This window comes from Pleurodeles waltl, chromosome 7 (assembly GCF_031143425.1).
Source record: "Pleurodeles waltl isolate 20211129_DDA chromosome 7, aPleWal1.hap1.20221129, whole genome shotgun sequence".
NCBI classification, from domain to species: Eukaryota; Metazoa; Chordata; class Amphibia; order Caudata; family Salamandridae; genus Pleurodeles; species Pleurodeles waltl.
In genome coordinates this window covers 61,366,705-61,390,939 of record NC_090446.1, presented here as the reverse complement: position 1 = coordinate 61,390,939, position 24,235 = coordinate 61,366,705, and the positions used below count along the sequence as shown (strand labels likewise).

The window sequence follows — 24,235 nt, the reverse complement described above, 5'->3', positions numbered from 1 at the left end:
GCCTAAAAAGGTATTATGGACAGCAAACTGTCAGAAAGCTTTTGAGGAGCTGGAGCAGGCCATGTGCTCTGCACCTGTCCTGAAAAGCCCTTGTTACTCTAAAAAATTCTGTGTCCAGACTGTTGCATCTGAATTAGGAGTAGGGGCAGTCCTATCACAACTTAATTCTGAGGGCCAGGATCAACCTGTTGCTTTTATTAGTAGGAGGTTGACCCCTAGAGAAAAGCGTTGGTCTGCCATTGAGAGGGAGGCCTTTGCTGTGGTCTGGGCACTGAAGAAGTTGAGGTCATACCTGTTTGGCACTCACTTCATTGTTCAGACAGACCACAAACCTCTACTTTGGCTAAAACAAATGAAAGGTGAAAATCCTAAATTGTTGAGGTGGTCCATATCCCTCCAGGGAATGGACTATACAGTGGAACATAGACCTGGGAGTAGCCACTCCAATGCAGATGGACTCTCCAGATATTACCACTTAGACAATGAAGAGACAATGAAGACTCATCAGGTCATGGCTAGTCTTATTGTCCTTCGTTTGGGGGGGGGGGGGGGGTTGTGTAGGAAAGTACCATCTTGCCTGGCATGTTACCCCCATTTTTCACTGTATATATGTTGTTTTACTTGTATGCGTCACTGGGACCCTGGTATCCAGGGCCCCAGTGCTCATAAGTGTGCCTGAATGTGTTACCTGTGTAGTGACTAACTGTCTTACTGAGGCTCTGCTAATCAGAACCTCAGTGGTTATGCTCTCTCATTTCTTTCAAATTGTCACTAACAGGCTAGTGACCAATTTTACCAATTTACATTGGCTTACTGGAACACCCTTATAATTCCCTAGTATATGGTACTGAGGTACCCAGGGTATTGGGGTTCCAGGAGATCCCTATGGGCTGCAGCATTTCTTTTGCCACCCATAGGGAGCTCTGACAATTCTTACACAGGCCTGCCACTGCAGCCTGAGTGAAATAACGTCCACGTTATTTCACAGCCATTTTACACTGCACTTAAGTAACTTATAAGTCACCTATATGTCTAACCTTTAACTGGTAAAGGTTAGGTGCAAAGGTACTTAGTGTGAGGGCACCCTGGCACTAGCCAAGGTGCCCCCACATTGTTCAGGGCCAATTCCCCAGACTTTGTGAGTGCGGGGACACCATTACACGCGTGCACTACATATAGGTCACTACCTACATGTAGCTTCACAATGGTAACTCCGAATATGGCCATGTAACATGTCTATGATCATGGAATTGCCCCCTCTATGCCATCCTGGCATAGTTGGCACAATCCCATGATCCCAGTGGTCTGTAGCACAGACCCTGGTACTGCCAAACTGCCTTTCCTGGGGTTTCACTGCAGCTGCTGCTGCTGCCAACCCCCCAGACAGGTTTCTGCCCTCCTGGGGTCAAGCCAGGCTTGTCCCAGGATGGCAGAACAAAGGACTTCCTCTGAGAGAGGGTGTTACACCCTTTCCCTTTGGAAAATGGTGTGAAGGCAGGGGAGGAGTAGCCTCCCCCAGACTCTGGAAATGCTTTCATGGGCACATTTGGTGCCCATTTCTGCATAAGCCAGTCTACACCGGTTCAGGGACCCCTTAGCCCTGCTCTGGCGCGAAACTGGACAAAGGAAAGGGGAGTGACAACTCCCCTGACCTGCACCTCCCCTGGGAGGTGTCCAGAGCTCCTCCAGTGTGCTCCAGACCTCTGCCATCATGGAAACAGAGGTGCTGCTGGCACACTGGACTGCTCTGAGTGGCCAGTGCCACCAGGTGACGTCAGAGACTCCTTCTGATAGGCTCCTTCAGGTGTTGCTAGCCTATCCTCTCTCCTAGGTAGCCAAACCCTCTTTTCTGGCTATTTAGGGTCTCTGACTCTGGGGAAACTTTAGATAACGAATGCAAGTGCTCATCCGAGTTCCTCTGCATCTCTCTCTTCACCTTCTGCCAAGGAATCGACTGCTGACCGCGCTGGAAGCCTGCAAAACTGCAACATAGTAGCAAAGACGACTACTGCAACTCTGTAACGCTGATCCTGCCGCCTTCTCGACTGTTTTCCTGGTGGTGCATGCTGTGGGGGTAGCCTGCCTCCTCTCTGCACTAGAAGCTCTGAAGAAATCTCCCGTGGGTCGACGGAATCTTCCCCCTGCTACCGCAGGCACCAAAGAACTGCATCACTGGTCCCTTGGGTCTCCTCTCAGCACGACGAGCGAGGTCCCTTGAATCCAGCAACTGTGTCCAAGTGACCCCCACAGTCCAGTGACTCTTCAGTCCAAGTTTGGTGGAGGTAAGTCCTTGCCTCCCCACGCCAGACTGCATTGCTGGGAACCGCGACTTTTGCAGCTACTCCGGCCCCTGTGCCCTTCCGGCGGAAATCCTTTGTGCACAGCCAAGCCTGGGTCCACGCCACTCTAACCTGCATTGCACAACTTTCTAAGTTGGTCTCCGGCGACGTGGGACTCCTTTGTGCAACTTCGTGTGAGGACCGTTTCACGCATCCTCATAGTGCCTGTTTCTGGCACTTCTCCGGGTGCTACCTGCTGCTGAGAGGGCTCCTTGTCTTGCTCGACGTGCCCTCTGTCTCCTGGCGCAATTTGCGACATCCTGGTCCCTCCTGGCCCACAGCAGCGTCCAAAAACACACTTCTGCACGACTCTCCACGGCGTGAGGGATCCGTCCTCCAAAGGGGAAGTCTCTAGCCCTTGTCGTTCCTGCAGAAACCTTAGCTTCTCATGTCCAGTAGAAGCTTCTTTGCACCCACAGCTGGCATTTCCTGGGCATCTACCCATCTCCGACTTGCTTGTGACTTTTGGACTTGGTCCCCTTGTTCCACAGGTACCCTCAACTGGAAATCCATTGTTGTTTCATTGCTGGTTTGTGTCTTTCCTGCAGAATTCCCCTATCACGACTTCTATGTCCGTTGGGGAACTTTAGTGCACTTTGCACTCACTTTTCAGGGTCTTGGGGTGGGCTATTTTTCTAACCCTCACTATTTTCTAATAGTCCCAGCGACCCACTACAAGGTCACATAGGTTTGGGGTCCATTCGTGGTTCGCATTCCACTTTTGGAGTATATGGTTTGTGTTGCCCCTATCCCTATGTGTCCCCATTGCATCCTATTGTAACTATACATTGTTTGCACTGTTTTCTAAGACTATACTGCATATTTTTGGTATTGTGTACATATAACTTGTGTATATTTCCTATCCTCTCACTGAGGGTACACTCTGAGATACTTTGGCATATTGTCATAAAAATAAAGTACCTTTATTTTTAGTATAACTGTGTATTGTGTTTTCTTATGATATTGTGCAAGTGACACTTGTGGTACTGTAGGAGCTTCACTCGTCTCCTAGTTCAGCCTAAGCTGCTCTGCTAAGCTACCATTATCTATCAGCCTATGCTGCTAGACACCCTATACACTAATAAGGGATAACTGGGCCTGGTGCAAGGTGCAAGTACCCCTTGGTACTCACTACAAGCCAGTCCAGCCTCCTACATGTATGGGCAGCACTTTTGCACCAAGTCTGGCCTGTTTATACATGTATACTTTTGAACAAAGCAATATACTGGTACCAACTCAACCCTTCTTTTCCAATATTAGACTGTGGCGTCGTTATATAGACGACATACTAGTGGTTTGGAAAGGGGGTGTGGACCAAGTCAAAGCTTTCATCCACTGGATTAACACTCTGGATGTGCATCTTCGCTTCAGTGCTGAGTATTCTGGCAAAGAAGTCTCTTTTTTGGACCTACGGATCATACTCACAGATGGAGTACTACATTCGTCCATCTTTCATAAACCCACTGACAGAAAGAGGGCCTGATTCTAACTTTGGAGGACGGTGTTAAACCGTCCCAAAAGTGGCGGATATACCACCTACCGTATTACGAGTTCCATAGGATATAATGGACTCGTAATACGGTAGGTGGTATATCCGCCACTTTTGGGACGGTTTAACACCGTCCTCCAAAGTTAGAATCAGGCCCATAGTCTCTTGCTCTACGACTGTCACCATCCTAAGTCTTTGAGGAGTAATCTTCCATTCGGTCAGATTTTAAGGACAAGACGTAACTGTTCTGATCTGGCTGATTTTCAAACACAGGCAGATATTTTGAGTCAAAAACTTAAAGAGTGGAACTATCCCAACTCTGTTATTAAACAGGCTAAGAAGAGAACCAAAAACATCCTGAGGGACACTTTGTTAGTCACCAATGTACGGAAACCACAGACCAGACTGACATGTGTTACTACCTTTACTCCTCTGAGTAACCGTGTCAAAAAGGTCATTTTGAGACACTGGAATATCCTGAACAGCTCGGGAGAATCCCTAGAACGTCCTCTGTTTGCTTTCAAGAGAACTCAAAACAACAGAGATTTACTAGTCCACACCAGACCCATCGTGCCCAAAACTAGCGAATCGATAAGGACACCATGGCTGGGGGTCAGAGGACATCACCCTTGTGGAGGGTGTAATGTATGCTCACTTACCATTACCACTCAGGAACTAGATTTAGGAGAACCACACACTTGACAGTTAAGGATACATACCAATTGCCGTACTAAGAATTGTATCTACATGATTACTTGCCCTTGTAATCTACGATACATAGGTATGACTACTAGGATGATCAAGACTCGGATAAATGAACATCGTAGCACCATTAGATGTCAGAGGTCCTCCAGTAAGTTGACTAAACATTACATTGATTTACATCATACCCCTAACAATCTTAGTTGGGTCATACTTGAGACCATTAAAGACCAGAGAGAATGCACTAACCGGCTTTTTGAGAAAGAGAAACGTTGGGTCTATCGACTTAAGACCCACATTACAGGACTCAACGATGACATACCATGGACAGACTTTGTTCACCGATAATTCTAGCGGGTACATTTGTAACTCTAGGTGATACCCCAGTTTTGCATATTCACAAGACATGATTGATCGATCCCTGCAGGGTCGCGATGAATTAACCGTGAGTATGGGGGGCTTCTTCTTCTTTTTATTTATATACATGATCAAGGAACCTCTCTACCAGATGTGTGTACATCTATTACCTGTTGTGTTAATCCCACCCTTTTCTAGTGATTTATATGCTAATTTGAGCTCTAGTATTGTGCTCTTTAATCCCACCCTATTCTAGTGATTTATATGCTAATTTTAGCTGTAGTATTGTGCTCTTTAAAGACTGGTTTCTACAATACTAAGATTGCCGACGTTTTATGGCAAACACAATGGAGTCCTTTTTTTATTTCCATTCCACGGTCAGACCTACTGCAAGATGGCTGCCAATTTTGTCCTCTTTCTATGTTGAGGCTCTAGTATTCATAGCCAAACCCACCCGGTGTCTTCTCCTGTTCCAGGAGCACCGAGACGGGGCAGGTGAAGCCGTGAACCACAGCTAGGTCTCAAGTAAGTGGGTGTGAATACTGTTGGTCTGAAGTATGATGGGATTCCTTAAGGATCCCTGCACTCTACTATGGTTGAGGATAACTTTAAACCCTCCGAGTGAGTTCCTTGTTTTGTGCACCCGATTTAATCTCGGCCACTCTTATCTAGATATCGCCACTTCGCACGTGGTGACGGCGCGTTTTCTACAGCATTGGATTAATTAGGATTTTTTTAGGTCCGCTGTGGGTGCTTGTAGCCCCTATCTATGTGGGTGGCATGTGCGCGCTAATCTGTAGTTCCATACCTAAGGGGGGCTTAATATTGCCACCTGTAAGTTGTGGATCAGTGTGTATGTCTATGACAATCCTACCGATCTTTTTCCGATATTTAATCAGCAAAGTACGTAATTTACATTCAACTGACATATCCTCTGTCATATGAATTTTTATAAACTGGGTTGTCTTAGTATTTATTTAGTTGATAATGGGATACCTGAGCATTTGGCAAGTGCTATACCCTTTTGCTTCCCGATATCACTATCTTTGTCATTTTTCCTGACTATAAACCAATAATTGAACCTGCATATTCAGTCTAATAGGACCTCCGTTACTTGGTGCTTTACCTGATGCAGCCCATCCACTAATACGAGGAGGGTAAGCATGTTTTCATCAACATTTTCACATTTATTTACACTTTTATCCACAGAGGGGATATTTCACCAATGTGTGGATTTGCACAGAGCAAATTACAGTTGTCATTGTGCAAGTGAATAATGTGTTGTACTTTTGTTTGTTTGTTATTCTTCTCATTTCAGGTCCCTGCATTAAACTAATATTCCTTACTAAAGGATACATTTTCACATAGGATTAGGTAGCTTAGGTCCTGAAGAATCGCGCCAGATCCATGGACATAAATAGCGAGAAACATGTTGACCTTTTTATAAATCATACAGGGGATCCCTTACGTACAATTCCTAACCTCAAATTGAGTGAGGAAGTGATTTTGGGGAGCCTAGACCTTGTTCTTTTCTCTCCCCAGTTTTTGTTTTTAATTATGACAGTGGTTGGATTATTCAATAAAATTTGCCTAACCTCTAGTTATTTTTAACCTTTTCTCTCCAATCCTATACCCTATACTTTCTAACCGGCCATATATCTCAAAAGATCTCCGGCAAGGAGCCCCCTTGAGGGGCCCGTCAGGCATTGCAGCGCCAGCCTGACGTGGAGCAGGGCCCAAGGATGAAGCATGTCACCTTCGGTGAGTGAGGGCTCTTGTTCCAAAGAAATCATTTTTCCAGGGACATTTTTTCTTTGTTCTTTCCTCTTATTTTTCTTGGATCAGGATCCAATGTGGTTTTCCTGATTATTATACTTGTTTAGTGGAACTGTGTATACCTTGTTTTTGTACATGTATTGGGAGCTCTATACACAATATAGGATTCTATTTATCCAAACCTCCCCATTCCCCCCCAAAAAAAACCCTCCTTTAGTTGTTTTTTTAATGTTTGTTTTAATAGCTACATATTTGTTTCATGTAAGTAAGAATCTAGCCCTCATATAGAATCTTGCCCCAGACTTGGCTCTTAGTACACTTATGATAGTTGTTAGAAATTGGGTTTTTGGTTGGCAGTCAGGTTATCTCCTTTCCAAGCAAGGACCATCACTCTAGTCAGGGAAAAGGAGAAACACATGTGGTTAACCCCCACTCACCGCCTTGGTAGCTTGGCACCAGCAGAAAGGCTTAACCCAGAGACAATGTGTAAAGTATTTGTACCAACACACACAGTGAAACACTACAAAATACACACCACACATGTTTAGAACAATAGCCAATTTGTTCCTAAACAAAACAAGACCAAAACTAAAAAAAAACAAAATACACAACTCAAGTTATGAATTAAAGATTAAACACAAAATTAGCACTTAGAACCACATATGCTTCAAATTGGTAATATCACGGCATTGTGTTGGAGTCGTTCCCAACAATCTGAAGCCAATGGTGCTGCTGACGGCCCCCCAGGTACAGTACCTTGTAAAAATGAAGAAAAAAGCCAGTGCACAGAGTTAGGGATCACAGCATCATTTGATCCCAGGTGGTGGTCGTTCCGGTGCTGTGGTGCGAAGGAATCATAAAGAGATGTCGGGTTCTTGCTGCACATCGGTGGAGGTGAGGCGGTGTCAGTGCAAAACGCTGGATCCGTGTACTTCCGGCAGAGTCGATGTCCAGCGGCCACGATGTGGTGCGGTGACTTCCAGGGAGTCACAGACTTAGACTGGACTGCAGTGGCAATGGGCCTGCAGGGTCGTCACACTCCGGCGAGGACCACGGCTTCAGTTGCAGGCGGTGTCACGGGATTCAGTAGTGGCGTCAGTCCAAAGTCGTCTGAAGTCAGTTTTTTTTTAGTTTTTCCACCAGCATCTCCTTTCAAGGACAATGGGACTGGATTAGGCACCACATGGCAGTGCAGGAGTCTCAGCAGAGAGTCCAGGTGCTGGTAGAGGAAGTCTTTCATGGCCCTGAGACTTCATAACAGGGGTCAAGCTCAGTCCAAGCCCTTGGGCATTCTTCTCAAGTAGGAATACACCACAAAGTCAAGTCTTTGTCCCCTTTCACAGGCGGAAGCAGCAGCTACAGGATAGTCCAACAAAGCACAGTCACAGGCAGGGTCAGCACTTCTCCTCAGCTCTTCAGCTCTTCTCCTTGGGAGAGCTTCCTCTTGGTTCTAGAAGCAAATCTTGAAGAAATCTAAAGTCTGGGCTCTTGGGTCCAACACTTATACCTCTTTCTGCCTTCAAAGTTGCCCAACTTCAAAGAAAAGTCTCTGTTGTTTACATGAACCGCATGATCAGGCCTGGCCCCAGATACACACCAGGGGGCTGGAGACTGCATTGTGTGAGGACAGTCAAATCCCTTTCAGGTGTAAGTGACCACTCCTACCTCCACTCTAGCCCAGATGGCTCATCAGAATATGCAGGCTACCCCCTAGCTCCCTTTGTGTCATTGTCTAGAGGAGATTCACAAACAGCCCAACTGCCAGTCTGACCCAGACAGGGAATCTACAACAGGCAGATTCACAGAATGGTTTAAGCAAGAAAATGCCTACTTTCTAAAAGTACCATTTTCAAACTAAAAATCTAAAAACCAACTTCACTAAAATATGTATTTTTAAATTGTGAATTCAGAGACCATAAACTTCATGTTTCTGTCTGCTCTCAAAGGGAAACTGCACTTCAAGAAGTGAGAGAGATAGGCCATGCAACAGCGAAAAACGAATTTGGCGGTATTTCACTGTTAGGACATGTAAAACACATCAGTACATGTCCCACCTTTAACATACACTGCACCCTGCCTATGGGGTACGTAGGGTCAACCTTAGGGGTGCCTTACATATATCAAAAGGGAAAGTTTGGGCCTGGCAAGTGGAGCACTTGACAAGTCGTACTGGCAGTTTAAAACTGCAAACACAGACATTGCAGTGGCAGATCTGAGCCATGTTTACAGGGCTATACATGTGGGTGGCACAAACAGTATTGCAGGCCCACTAGCAGCATTTGATTTACAGGCCCTAGACACCTCTAAAGCACTTTACTAGGGACTTACTGGTAAATCAAATATGCCAATCAGGGAAAAACCAATTCCACATACAATTTCACATGGGGAGCTCTTGCACTTTAGCACTGGTCAGCAGCGGTGAAGTGCCCAGAGTAACAAAAACAGCCAAAACAGAGTCCAGCACACAGCAACAACTTGGGAGGTAGAGGCAAAAATTTAGGGGAGACCACACCAAGGATGCCAGGTCTAACAATAGTCTTCAAGACGAGGGGAAGGAATGTTACTCATTTAATGCTTAAAAATTCTGGCCCATATTTACAAGCGGCCTGCGCCACTGGTACATCACTTTTTGTGATGCACCAGCAGCGCAGGCTGCAGACCCATATCTACAAGGCCACACACACCCACTTTTCATGGCTTTTCATAGCTTTGTAGATATGGAGGAAGGCAACACAGTGCAGGTCCTGTTGTTGCCTTACTTTGCATCACCAAGACATTCCATAAGTTTTGCAGTAGGTGTTCCCACGCAATACCCATGGAGTCTGTTGCATTCCCACATTTACAATGTTTTGTAAATCTGGGAAAGAGTCAAAATCCTATGCCTCCCCAGGGGTGGTGTAAGAGTGGCCCAATGGGGAAAAAGAACATTATTTCTCCCCATGTTTTCCTCGTTCTATGTGTGCTAGATTCTGCTGCACACATAGAAGAAGGGAATTGCCTCCATTGTCCCTTCCTGCACAAAACTATCAGACCTGCAACACAGGCATCCTTGCACCATGTTGCAAGAGTGCCTGCATTGGTGCACAGCAGCAATTTGGGACAAAGACAGGAAAGTGCTGTATCTTGTAGATACATGCATTCCTGCCCTTTTGTTTTGACGCAGGGTGGCACAGCAAAAAGGCTTGCGCCGCTGCCCTGTGCCAAAACTTTGTAAATATGGCCCTCATTTTTAATCAATATATAACTAAATCGTGATGAGGCAGGGCACAGTCATTTGCAGATATTACATTTTTCCCTGAAATGGCCACAAATTTCCCACTAACATGCAGTTTTACCAGTAAAACTATATAGTGTATAAACAATAATCTGTGGAAATTGGGATCCAGCACAAATATTTACCATCTGAACAGCACAAAGTAAAGTGTTCTGATTTGTTTTGATCCCATTAAAACATGGTACAATAACACAGAATTATAAATCATATTTACTAAAATAAAGATTCTGAATATTTGCACAGTTCATTTACAAGCTATTTAAATGCTGTGTGTTAGAAAAAGAAGCTGACATCCTACAGTGTGTCATTCCCCATCCTTTGTACAACAGCCAGAGAAAGCCAGAGAAAGCAGTGTAAACACCAACCTCTAGAATAAAGTAAGCAGCAAATTGTAAGGAGACATGACCTCTGTCTTTATACTGTAGAGCAAATGCGACAAGATAAAACGAATATTTAAAGCATCTGTATTTATTGCTCATTCTCTTCCTGGGTGGATAGAATGCCGGTCCTTTGCACGCCAGCAAGGGCCAAGGATCCGTAAATAGCACGCACAGATAAAATGTGACTCGTAATGGGGAGTAGATTTCTGGAGGCCTCAGCCCATGGTTCACTTGTGTGTTCTTCATGCAGATGGATTCTCACACAACCCTGTGCCACTGGAGCAGTTCCACAGTCTGTCAATCCCCAGTTGCAGGAAAGTAACGTTAGACTCAGTTTGAGAAGATTTAGGTCCATTCAAAATCATTATAGGTAGCTGTGGTATATCTAGTTATCTTTTCACAACTTGTAAGTGATGCAAAGGACTGAAACAAAAAAAACATTTAGTCAAGGTGCTGCTCGATCCTGCGCGAATCCTTCTGAGAACCTCACTGCTCCGACTGCAACGGTGTTTTAATTCAGTTAAAACCCTCCGAGCACGCAGTTTGATAAGATGTTTCCCTCTAGAAAGGAGCAACAAAAAATTAATAATTGAGTGAGTAATTCCACACTCATTTCAACCTTTGAGTCTCATTAGTCACTGCAACTTGTGAGAGAAGCGCCCGGTCTCAGGAGGTGTCTGGGGAGGGGAGGGCGTAACAGGAGTTCCATCAGTCACTGTGGACACGCTGGGCAGCACAGTCTCTCACTGGCAGTAAAGAAAGTGATGATGATGTTTTATATTTTCTGTCTTTTCATTCATATGTGATCACTTTGGTGCAGATCCAATTGTTTAAGATGACACATTCCAAACTTTTGGCTTTGATATAACCTAAGTAAGCACATTCCGAGGCATCGCTTACTGTGAACCTGGAATGAGAAAAACACAGTTTCAGGGCCTTTCTAGAAGTTTTCATTAGGAAATTAATAAATGTTACCAAAGTCTTACACATAAGTAATGCTTCCAAATTCTATACAAAGGGAAAACGATTCTGCAAGTTCACCAGCCTGGGAATGGAAGCCTTTCAGGACAGTCACTGCTCAGTGATGGAGTGGACTGGATGTACTGCTGGCAACTACAAGTGGCGCATGGGCTCAGCCTAGTGGTCCTCTGGTTACACATTTAACACTGTGCAGCAGGGGGCAGGTAGTAAAGACTTATTTGCAAAGCAAACCATCATAAAGGGATCCGTTCAATGGAGGCAGTAGGAAAAGTAATGGGAGTCTCTTAGAGTAAACAAGGATTTACAATAGTTCAGCCTTTTAAGCCGCACATTCACAACTAAGGAACACTCAGCAGGCAAATGAGGGTTTTTTTTTTTTTACAATCAGAAAGTGAAGATATGTTATGTGAATTATCTGAAGATCTGAGATGTATTCAACTTTTAGGGGGCTAAACAATATGACAAGACTTTGGGAAAGGTCAGAGAATGGAGGAATGCTGGGATGTATCCATCCCTCCAGGTGCTAAAGAATTTGACAAGTCCACAGAGAGGGCAGGAAGAACAGATGGGATGCAGATGCACATCTGAAGGAAAAGGGAGGTTGTGTTTTCCATCTAAACGTCACTGGCAAGGGTGCCTGAAGGGCAGCATCACAGTACACATCACAGGCACACACCACATAGTTGGCAGATACATCTGGATTAGTACATCTGGTACACCTGAGTCGATGGTGTGTGCTCTGAATGCAGGTTTTCCCTGCCAGCAGAGGAAGCCTCTCAGCTCCACCTTTCGAAGTAATCACATTTGCAGAGGGCAATTTCAGCCCCGTCTCAGCACCAAATGTCAGTGGGCAAGAACACTTAGATATAGCCCAGTCCTTGCTAGAATAAATGTGGGTATTTTTCAGCAGCAGGGTTGGAAAGTAGATAAGGGAAGAGGGGCACTTATAGTGGAACTTCAATTTCCCCATCTTGTCCACTGCACAGTGATTTAGGGCCAGATGTATCAAAGGGCTTTTCCCATTCTGTGTCAATGGGAAAATGTGTTCGTACATATGGGCCTTAGCGTACTGCCATTAGGGTGCAAACGTGTGCGCCCATTCACAGAACAATATCAAGAGAGACTTTGTGATGTGGGTGTTGTAACAGTGAAAGATTTAAATCACAAGTTTTAAGAATTAATGGTTACATGTCAGCACTGGAGGGAAGGAGGGCAGGGGTCATGCTAGCACAGCTCCTCTCTTATCCCAGAAATGAACAAACACAACCAGTAAGAGATTGTCATCTCCTGATCTGCCTCTGAGAATCGAACAAACCAGGACAGAGAAGGCAGTACAAAATATATAAGCATTGCAATACTCTCATCTGGATAACTCTGGCCTCAGGGCTCAGATAAAGAGCCCCTGGAGCACATGGGAGGAGCGTGGCGTCCAGTGGTGTCTGAGGAGCTGCACCCTGCCCAGCTGCTGTTCAGAAGGTGTTTGAACTCCCCCAGGCTTCTGGGGCAGGTGGTGTGGGCTGGTGACCACAGAAGAGGGAGGCACAACCAATGGCAAGTAGACTAGAGGGGCGAGGTCAGGAACATTAAAGAAGAGGGTTGTTAAGACTGAACCCTCCTTTGTTCTAAATACTCGGCATGTCGGTCATCAGGGACAGTGCAAGATTTGGCAGGTTTTTGTACTGCCTTCCTGCTAAAGGTGGATATAGTGCTGTCAAGAGCACACAGTAAGCCTTACTCGCCTTAGAGGGGAGCCCATCATATTAAGCCTGGAGGCGTTCGGCTGGGGAAGTAGCGACTGCTATTTTGGCCTGTTCTCCCCCAAAAAGGATATTAAAGCCGGTGGTTGTAGAGCCGGATGCAGTGGAAGGAGCAGACGAGGTGCCCCAGTGGGCCGCCCCTCCAAAGCTAAGATGCCCCACGGGCAGCTGTGATAAAGGGAAAATGCATTGGAAAGGATGCAAACCCTCTACGATGAGTGATGGAGAGGAGGACCGGCCCGCCAAAGGAGGAGTGTGAGCGGAGGCAGTGCCTAGGAAGCAGGGTAAGCCAGAAGGGGCTATGGAGGCTGAGAACAAGGCGTGTAGGTTGCAGAGGACAGGCCCAATAGCACTTTCGGAGAAGGAACCCCAGCGCTCTGATTTCTCTGTGATCACAATGTTTTCTGTTCCTTTGGAGGTGGCACCAGCAGTGGAGGAGGTGGATGGGGCATTGTGTGACACAGACCTACATCTAGATTTATCTCATATTCGAGGGCAGGCCTGGTCAATAGAAATACAAATAGGGCTGCTGCAGCCTCACTCCATGAATGTACATGGTGGATTGCTAGGTTAGATGAACTCGGTGTCTTGCTTGGTGATAATACAAGCTTTGGTGGATGATGACAGTGGGGGGCATTGGGAAGGCGAATGAGGCTAGTTTGGCGGTGTGGATTTAGCAGAATGTTATGAGAAGCTGTTCCTTAGTCATTTAGTGGCCCAGGGGAATCGTCAGTCTTTATGAAAAGGGCTTTGATTAAGAGTGACAGAGCGGTATTTGTTTCAAGTGGGGCAAGAAAACACCAAGCACAGTTTGGACCATCTTCAGTGGAGCTGGGCCCAGGTGGAAGGAAAGAGGAGTTTTGGCAGTCTAAGGGCAGCTAGGAGTGGCTGGAAAAGAATAGCCAAGTGGAGAGGGAGATCCATCTAAAGGGTGGGTTGTCAGCTGATCAGGTGGGAAAGGTAGGCTTTGACAGCATCAGTGACAGAGGAGCACAGCAGGGACAGTCTATTGCGGCTTAAATACCCAGCACCACAAGCAGAGCTTGTGCAGGTAAGGCCAGTTCTGGTACTTCATGGGACCCTGGTAGACAGGAGGGAGGAAGACTATATGCGACCTATCTGAAACAGGATTCCTATAAAGAATTGTATAAAGAGCAGTTTGGTGATGGCACTGCAGGTGTCTGATATTCTGAGTACAAGTCGTGGAGGGGCACATGATGTGATGTGTGTTAGTAGCGAGGATACCTTACTGGATTATGATGATTTGGAAGAAGGTGAAATTTGTAATGTGGAGGTTCAGGAAAAGGAGTGGTGGTGGGCACCCGATGATCAACATGGCGGGCGAATGATGGGTAACAAAGTTAGTGGAGTTTTGCAGACAGTGTTTCAGAGACTGGAAGAGATTAAGGCAGTGTTGGTCCAGAAAGAACCAGGACGGCCAGCTTTGGCATGGGCACCAACCTTGAAACCATTTAAAGATACAAGAAAGTGATAAAGAAAATAGGGAAGAACAGTTTTCGGTCAATCTGTAGGGGTATATAATGTTGACAGAACTGACGGTAAGGAAAGGAGGTTGTCTAAAGACAAGTATGTGGAGGGTCAATGGACCAGCCAAGAAGATGATAAGGTGGAGCAGGTAAACACTACGGATGCAGCATAAGGAGTCAATGATAAGGGGAGCTTGACAAAGGAGGATGGTAAAGGGGACAAGGACAGCAAAGAAATGAAACCCAACAAGATTCCTTACATGGGATTTACTAATCCCTTGAGGCAGAATTTGATGGCATTGACCAAGGAGTATATATCTGGAAAATGGAGTATATTGAAATATTCAGGCTCTTACATAGGGACTTGAGGACAAAGGAGGACTCAAAAGAAGAATGCAAGCTTTCCATGAGGCCCAGGGTGCTAGTTACTGTGGAGAATTGGACGGATGCCTCCTTTTTCTATTCCAGCATATATTAAGAAACATTTCCTAATCGCTGTGCAGCCTTATTTAAATATACTTGAAGGACAAAGGTGCAACTAACTTGGTAGCTGGGCATGGGTTAGGTATGACAAGGAGTTCACGGCATGCTTAGGGAAGAGGTAGATGGGTTTCGGGGACAGTTGGACAATGAATTGTTTTTACAGACTAGGATGCTGGCACTGACGATATATACTGCCAAACGGTGGCTGGTGATATATACGCCCTTGCAGGGCATCGGAGCACTAGAGAGTCAAGAGGTGAGGGGGGAGAATTGACAGCAATGACTGCGGTGAGGGTGGGGGGAGGTGAGAACACCATGGGAAAGGCTCGTATGTCAGTTAAGATCAATAGACTGCAGCACTAGATTTAATTTTATGGGGAGACTTCACTGCTGTTGGAAGGTTTTGAACTTGAATATGAGATCCCAACGAACGTCGATGGGCAGAGAAGATACATTCTGCAACAGAACATTTGATTTGGACAAAACTAATGAAGGAGGTTTGGGAAGGGAGAATGCACGGCCCTTTTTCAGATTGGCTGTTGAATTTATCATTTCACCCATTGGGGTAGTACCAAGAAGGAGAAAGGGGAATTTAGGCTTATACATAACCTACCCTGTCTGGAAGGGCAGTCAGTATATGATTCCTTACCAGAAGAGATGAGGAGGGTCCACTATACTTTGGTAGATTCTTACATTCATTTGGTTAACAAGTTTGGGAGAGAAGCAGCTATGGTGAAGTGTGATATTAGGTCAGCTTTTCGACTACTGCTAGTGCATCCTGTGGATTCTGAATTACGTGGGATTCAGTATACAGGTTTCTTTTTTGTGAATAAGGCATTGCCTATGGGCTTTTCCATTTCTTCCTCATTGTTGGAGGCTTTGAGCTCTTTCCATCAGAGTTTGTTTAGGTTTGTGCTAGAACAGGGAATAGGACGTGTTATTTGGATGACTTTTCAAGGTTAGTACTCCACTACCCACAGAATGTACTGTTTTGTTGTACAAGTTTTAAGATTTGACGTAGGATTTGGGGGTGTTGTTAGCCTCAGAAACAATAGTGCAAATTCTTCGCTAGATCACATTTGAAATTCTAACTTTTTGGGCTCGGAGCTGGATTCAGAAAAAATAGAGGTGAGCTTGCCATTGTAAAAGAAAGAATAATCAATGTATATTTTGATCAAGATTTAGGCAAAAGAAAAGTCCCAATTCAGATAAATCAGGTGCATTTTTGGCCATCTGAATTTTGCCTGTAAAGAGGTGAGTATGGGGATTATACTTTTTACCAGAGGTTGAGTTTGTCCATTTTTTCCAGGTCCTCGATTCCCTAATACAGGGTGCACTCGAACACAGGGATGAAGAAGGATTTGTGAGTGTGGAATACCTTAGAGGGATTTCCACCAGGTTCCTATGGCAGGGATGAGGAAGAGGAGGCTTTGGAATTGTTTTCAGATGTGGTGGATGATTCTAGTTTAGGTGTTTTTCTGGCAAGTGGACTGGTGCACAGGGTCATGGCCAGGAGAATGAAAGTGCAGTGACAGTGAAGTCTTTGGTATTCACCACTGCTGGTGCAGCCAGTGCTGGGTATCTCTAGACAGGTTTCAGTAGACAGTACCACCTTGAATTTGGGGCTGCTGGCATATCTGTCTACAGTCTTCTCAGGTTTCCATACCACTCTTGGTTCTGAACTTAGCCTTTACTCTTGGAAAAGGCTGTCATTGAATGATCTTGTTCCGGCTTACAGCATCAGAACCTTTCTGCTACAACACACAACCTTATTTCTCAATTACTCAATTCACTCATCACTAGCCCTCACTGTTTCCCAACGAGGTTAATATTGACGTGTGGCAGCCTTGTTCTCCTTGGCTTTCTGTTGCTTTTGGCAAGCACTTGTGTGGGGAGTGGGGGTGGTTTTACCAAGTTTTTGTCGCACTTGACACCTACTGCAATAAGTAACATCGTAAACAAAACACACACATTAGCTAGAAGGGCATGAGACAAGGCATGGGTCGGTTCAAATGCCATTCACATTTTGCTTCCACCCATAAAAGCAACACTTCTGGCATTTAATGTATTGACCCCCCCCCCCCCCACACACAAATGACATTTTTCTTTTGTACATGAGTACATCTGCTTGAAAATGTGTGCTTCAGGGGTGGGGTTCTTCAATTTTATGTTTTTTAGAAATATATATACCCAATATTTAACTTAGTATAACCAGATTCCAGACACTGTATGCATGATGTTCACCTTGTGGAAGTGTATGTCAGAACTACAGGCCTGTGCTGGCTGGTGTCAAGATCATGATACAGGCAAAGTGCTTTACCGATTCATTGGGAGTAGTTGTGTTAGCTGTCTGATCTGTTTAATTGTGAACATTTTCGACATTGGTCTGACTTATTTATTGTTAAAAGCATATGCTAAAGACAATACAAACAGGATGGTGAAATGTTATTACAGTTAAAGCAATAAACCACCATACCACCATACCACAAACATTGGCGGTCAAGGCCACACCTACTAGCTTTTCCAATGCTAGTCTTTTTTTTATAGTATTTGACATTGCACCAGTGGAGAGCTTTAGGCAGAAGACTTTACAGGAGAGGAATCTAAAAAAACATAGGTGTTGTAGACAGAACAGCTGTGTATGGGTGTAAGTTTGTTTTCAACAAAGGTATCAGTGTTGAGCTATATGTTGGTTTGTGATTAGCTTCACACAGGACTAGTGAGTGAAAGTGTCTGGCAGCAAGTTAAGCAAACAAACAAGCACTTACCAGTTGTTGAATCTGGTGCCGTTGACCCACGTCCACGGCTGAGTCTTATTGTCCCTCCTCAAGCCAATCCAGTGATTATAATCCCCTTTGTAACGCAGTATGAAGGTCTGTAAATAACATGAAAAAAATAACTTTCTGAAACGTGCTGATTAGGTTTGAGTAACATGGTTCAATGCACAGATCCGCAGATGGCAACGTAGGATGGGAAAATCAGGTGTAATACGATCATTTTCTTATTTATTTATTTGACGCATTCATTGGGGGCATTTAGATTCATAGACAATATTAGTAAGTTACCGTAAATATCACAAGTAGATGTTGTCGAGAGGGGCACTGCCCTTAGGCTGATGGGGTAGCTCACAGCGGGGCTCTGCCACCCAGCACCATCCTGATACTCTGTATGCTCCTACCCCTCCTAAACAATACTGGGTAGAGTGGGCATTGGATTCCTTCACTTTATAACCGCAATTGCTGGAGTGTCCTGGGGGAACCTACGGTGCAGCCTCATCTTCCCTGGGGGGATAGGCAGGCTGAACAGGATTGGCGCATTGTGGGTGGGTTTAGGGTAGGAGGGTTATTTAAAGAAGTCAGGAGAGAAGTTGCTGCCTCTTCCTGACTCCCCGCACCACCAGGGGGCTAAGAATGTTTGGGAAAATTCAGGTGTTGTGTAGGCCTCCCTGAGCTGCAGCGTGTTACGGAGAGCAGGTAAGGTGCCAAAGACTGCAGTCACACGTAGTAATACAGGGGATTGTTGGAATTTTCTGCTCTAGGCACCCTTGCAAGTTTAAGCATGAGTGTTCTAAATGTAGAGACCAACATCCCATCACACAGTGTTTCACGTTGGCCAGCTCCTATCAACAGTGGAAGGTGTGTAGAGGTAGAGGACAGCAGGGCCTTGTGGTCCAAAGGTACCATGTGAATTAGCTTGGGCAGCTTAATGGCTTGGTTAGCACAAAACCCAGACAAGCAGCCAGCTGTGAGAGTGGAGTGGGGTTTTGGGGGGGTTTCGGATTGGTTCCCAGGGTCCCAGAGTTATGGTGTAGGCTGACAATTTGCACTCAGCCAAAGCAGTGCCTGAAGTGGTAGAAGCCGAACCATAGAAAGAAAGAAGGGGGATTGTGGTCCCATTTTACAAATGGCCTTTGAATGACTTGATCATATCTTCTCTGGAGGTCTTGCCCAAAAAGATGGAGAGGGTGTACAGGTCTGTCCTGGCCGGAGAGTACTTTGGTGAATGACTTAATTGCAGTAGAGGACACTAGAGTTGTGTATGCTTCAGTGGATGATGCCATCAAGTTAGTCAGGGTCTGTAGCCAGGGGGCAGAATCGGGGAGGTGTGACATCAAGTAAACTTTTTGGCTGTTGCTAATAGGCCCAGATAACTTATCTTTGCTGGGCATGCAATCTGAGGGTGGTATGTACGTTGACAGTCTTGCCCACTAAGTTGACATTCGTGCCCGTGTCTTGTGCTTTGTTCAAGGGGTTCAACTCCTTCTTGCAATGGGTCTCTACAAAGCAGAGTGGATATCAGGAAGTCTCAACCTACTTGCAGGATTTCCTCTTTGTTGGGAGGGGAGGGTCAGGACAAAGCCACAGAGCTTTGAGGCATTTTGACGCTATAGTGGCTGACTTGGGGGTTCCATTGGCCCAGTGAAGACAGAAGGCCCCAGCATGGTGCTGATTACTTTTTTGGGCATTGGGCTGAACACTGTTAATATCTATTTCATATTTAAAATACATACAGAATGCAACACTCATCCCTTAGGGGATATGCCGGTGCTAGAAGGCCCCCTATCTTTTGGGCTGAGAACGGAGTTAGCATTATGATCATTTGAAAGGGGAACATTATCTTGAAAAAAGTTTAATTTTTAACTTTTTTCTAAACCAAAAATGGTTATCTGTGAGACGAAGATCAAGAGTAGAGAATGCCAAAGGGCCGCTGACAAGTGAAAAAATGATCAGCCGCCCCAGTTCTGACATTTGTATTTGCTTAGTTTTAGCAAGAGCAAGATTACAGGGTATCATATCGTACACTGGTATATAATACTCCATTCTAGCCTTTAGAGTTCCGGGCCTAATCTAGTGCAGTACCTTATGAGCATGGCAAACAAGAGTGAAGCTGGCTCTTTTTCACATAGGCAACCAATTCTGGGAGTCAGGCAAGCAGATGCTGAGCTGAATTTGACCATGTTGCAGATCAGCTTTGCAGCAGCATTCTGAATCACTTGTAGTCTTGTTAAGAGATAGTCAACCAGTCCCACACACAATGCATTGCATAGTCCAGACTACTTAATAAAAGGGCCTGAACTATATTTTTTCACCAGGCAGTCGGTTTCCACTTAAACAATCTTCTCAGAAGTTTAAGAATGCCATAGCATTTTCAGCAGGTGGCATTAACTTGTACCTGCGTGGAAAGAGAAACATCAATGATGACCCCAAGATTTTTTGCTGATTTCATGGGTGTTGGCATATCCACTAGTGTGGCCTGCCACCAGGAGGGGTCCCAAATCTGATAGGGTACACTGAATAGCAGGATCTCAGTTTTATCTGTGTTTAGTTTTAGACAATGGTTTGTCATCCATCCTGGATTTCAGAAGGACATTCAATTACATTTCCTTGGGTTTCATGTTGATTCTTAATATAATCAGCTGGGAATCATCTGCAAAAGCACAGATCTCGAAACCCCATTTTCTTACAATTTCTGCTAATTTTGACATAAACATTAAAGTTCGGACTCAGTGAAGAGCCTTGAGGGACTCCAGAGCATGATCTAAAATTACTCAGCTGGGCTGTTTGCAGCTTATTCTTTAGAAAGGAGCCAAACCACTGTAAGGATTTAGAATGTAAGCCAATTTCTTTGAGGTTTTTTGGCCAGCAGACTATGAGAGATGGTTTAGAGGGCTACTTACAGCTCAAGTAGGATCAGGGCAACAGCCTTGCCCTGATCAACTACTGGCCTGATGTCGTCCAATAAAACTAACTGTGTGTTCTCAGTGCTATTTTTTTTTTACACAAAACCCCGATGTCTGCAAGATTAACAAGAGCAAAGGTTTAGGAGATTAAGAGTTTTCTGGAGGAAGTGATGGGAGAAAGAAGATTAGAGATCAGAAAGATACAGAAGTTGTTAGGGTTTTTAAAGTGCAGCCTACCAGACAGCATAGCTGTTTGGTTTGCAACAGGCACCTAGTGGAGTTTCAAAAAGTTGGCCTAGTGATGCATTCTGAAGTCGCTTGCCATTGGCTTTGTAGTTTAAAACTCACAGTTCTTTCTTCCCATTTGCTGGCTTTACTTGCTTTAGGCTGTCCAGGTTCAGTTCATCCCTCCAGATGAGAAAGCCATGTTCACTGAATACTTCCATGAACTCCTTTTCTGTCTACAGGCCTTTAAATCCTGTTCTTATCTATCACGTTTGCTAGGCATTCAAACACAGAGTTCAAATGTCAAGATGTGTTTCAGTGGGAGACTGGTTACCTTGTTTTGCTTTCTGCTGACTTTAAAGTGGCAGCTTTTATAGGAAAGAGGAATGCCGCCTTTCCACATGAAGCCTGATTGTGCCCTTTTTTAAATTTTATTTTAGACTAAGCTATCTCAAAAGGTATCTTGTTATTCATCAGCACAAAACATTAGCACGTTTTTGGGAAAATTCTTCTTTTTGAATCCATTTAAATTGTGAAATTGTCTCTTTAGGAACAAAGTACAAAACACATTTCATTCTCAGCTTCAGCCTAACTTATAGTGATCTTGGGCAATTTACACTGTTTATGGCCTGTTCACTGTCAAGCAGAGGATAAGATCTTTTCACAGAAAAGAGCTGGACACATTATAATCCAACTTAACAAAGCTTGTTTTTCACTTTGATGTGTAAAGCATAACCTTTAATTATGATATCTGTGGCAACTCGTTTTGGAGAATTGGATAAGTTTAAAAGCACTTTTTACATAAGCTTCTGTGTTTAACTACAAAAAATTATGTATTCCGTCTACAACTGTGCCTTTTTCAGACATCCTACATGATTAGATATAAACAATTAACTCATGTTAGTTTGCAGGCACTAGGGCCATGATTTGGATGGTGCAGCAGATGCAGTGGCACAGGTGCCAAAAGCTCTAGGAGTGCCACCAAGGACCTATTATTGCTATATGGTACCACTAAGCAAGCGGTGACAAATGCAGATACCTTGCAGGCAGTAGTGCTAAGATTTGGATGGTGCAGCAGGTACAGTGACATGGGGGCATAAGGCTCTAGGGAACCCACCAAGCGCCAATTATTGTTATATGTTTTCATAAGGCAACAGATCACAAGTGCAGTTAACTTGCAGGCACTAGGGCCATGATTTGGATGGTGCAGCAGGTGCAGTGGCACAGGGACCAAAAGCTCTAGGTAATCCACTGAGCACCAATTATTGCTATATGTTACCACACGACAAGAGATCACAAGTGCAGTTACCTTGCAGGCACTAGGACCATGATGTGGATGATGCAGCAGGGGCATAAAGCTCTAGGGAGCCCACTGAGCACCGATTGTTGCTATATGTTACCACAAGGCACAAGCTCACAAGTGCAGCTACCTTGCAGGCAGTAGTGCTAAGATTTGGATGGTGCAGCAGGTACAGTGGCACGGGGGCATAAACCTCTAGGGAACCCACCAAGCACCGATTATTGCTATATGTTACCACAAGGCAAGAGAACACAAATGCAGTTACCTTGCATGCACTAGGGTCATGATTTGGATGGTGCAACAGGGGCCAAAGGCTCTAGGAAACCCACTGAGCACTGATTATTGCTATAAGTTTCCACTAGGAACCGAAACCTGACCGAAACCTGGTGGAACGACTCCTCGGCTCCGGACATCGCCATCGCAATACCGGACGGCTACAAAATCACCAGAAGAGATCGAACCAACGGAATCGGCGGCGGAATAGCCATCGCTCACAAAGCTACCCTCAAAATCCACACCCACACGGACGACACCCTCAAGACAGCCGAACACCTCCACTTCCAGATCCACACAGACCCCAACACGACCCTCAGAGGAACCCTCATATACCGCCCTCCAGGACCTAGAGCCCCCTTCAGCGACACCATCGCCGACCTCGCAAGCACCCACGCCCTCGCCTCCCCAGATTACATCCTCCTGGGAGACCTTAACTACCATCTGGAAAATAACAACGACGTCAACACCGCATCACTGACCTCCAACCTCCTCAACCTCGGACTCCGCCAGCTGGTCAACACTCCCACCCACATCGCCGGACACACCCTTGACCCCCTCTTCACCTCAAGCAACCACATCTCTTTCAGCCACACCTCCGAACTCCACTGGACCGACCATCACTGCGTCCATTTCTCCTATAAAAAAATCACCGAGCAACACCGCATCCCTCTACCCCCTCACCGCCGCTGGGGTAAAGTCACCCAAGACCAACTAACCAGCACCCTCGTCAAAAACCCTCCACCCGACGCAACCGACCCGAACACAGCCGCCATCAACCTCCATCAATGGATCCTCGACTGCGCCAACACCTTAGCCCCACTCAAGAAACCCACCGCCAACCAAGGAAAGAAAAAAACAGCCTGGTTCACAGACGAACTGACCGCCTCCAAAAGCCTCTGCCAGAAGCTCAAAAAGAAATGGATCCTAGAACGCACACCCGACAACCTCGCCTCCTTCAAAGACGCCAACCGTGAACACCACCAACGGATCCGCGTCGCCAAGCGCGCCCACTTCACCGAACGCATCAACAACAACGCCCACGACTGCAAAGAACTCTTCGGCATCGTGAAGGAACTCTCAAATCCTAAAGCCAACTCCAACGACATCCCGCCCTCCCAGAAACTCTGCGACGACCTCTCCACCTTCTTCCACCAGAAAATTGCAACCATCCACGACAGCTTCAACACCGGTCCCCCGCCAGACCCCACCCCGACGTCTCCACCCACGCCTGCCGCCTCACCGCCTGGACCCACGTGGACGACGCCAAAACCATAACAACCATGAACACCATCCACTCAGGCTCCCCAACGGACCCATGCCCTCATCATGTATTCAACATAGCCAACGCCACCATCGCCCCCAAACTCCGCAAGATCATCAACCTCTCCTTCATTTCCGCCACCTTCCCGGACTGCTGGAAACACGCAGAAATCCAACCCCTCCTCAAGAAACCCAAGGCCGACCCCAACGATCTCAAAAACTTCCGACCGATCTCTCTCCTCCCTTTTCCAGCAAAAGTCATCGAGAAGATAGTCAACACACAGCTCACCCACTTCCTCGAAGACAACTCCATCCTGGACCCCTCATAATCCGGATTCAGACGAAACCACAGCACCGAGACTGCTCTCCTCGCCGCCACAGATGACATCAGACATCAAATGGACAACGGTGAAACCTCGGCCCTCATCCTCCTCGACCTATCAGCCGCTTTTGACACAGTCTGCCACCG

General features: G+C 45.6%; 1 protein-coding gene across 1 annotated transcript in view; it reads right to left on the bottom strand.

The window, feature by feature from the left end:
* Window positions 1-10,389: 10,389 nt before the first annotated feature.
* Window positions 10,390-24,235, bottom strand: part of LOC138303633 (uncharacterized) — a 116,155-nt gene continuing 102,309 nt past the window's right edge. Inside the window, exons 4-5 of the mRNA XM_069242931.1 lie at window positions 17,794-17,900; window positions 10,390-11,224 (exon numbers count right to left, since the gene is read on the bottom strand). Of these exons, the coding sequence (XP_069099032.1) occupies window positions 11,110-11,224; window positions 17,794-17,900 (222 nt within the window). The 3' untranslated portion in view covers window positions 10,390-11,109. The remainder of the gene's footprint in view (window positions 11,225-17,793; window positions 17,901-24,235) is intronic.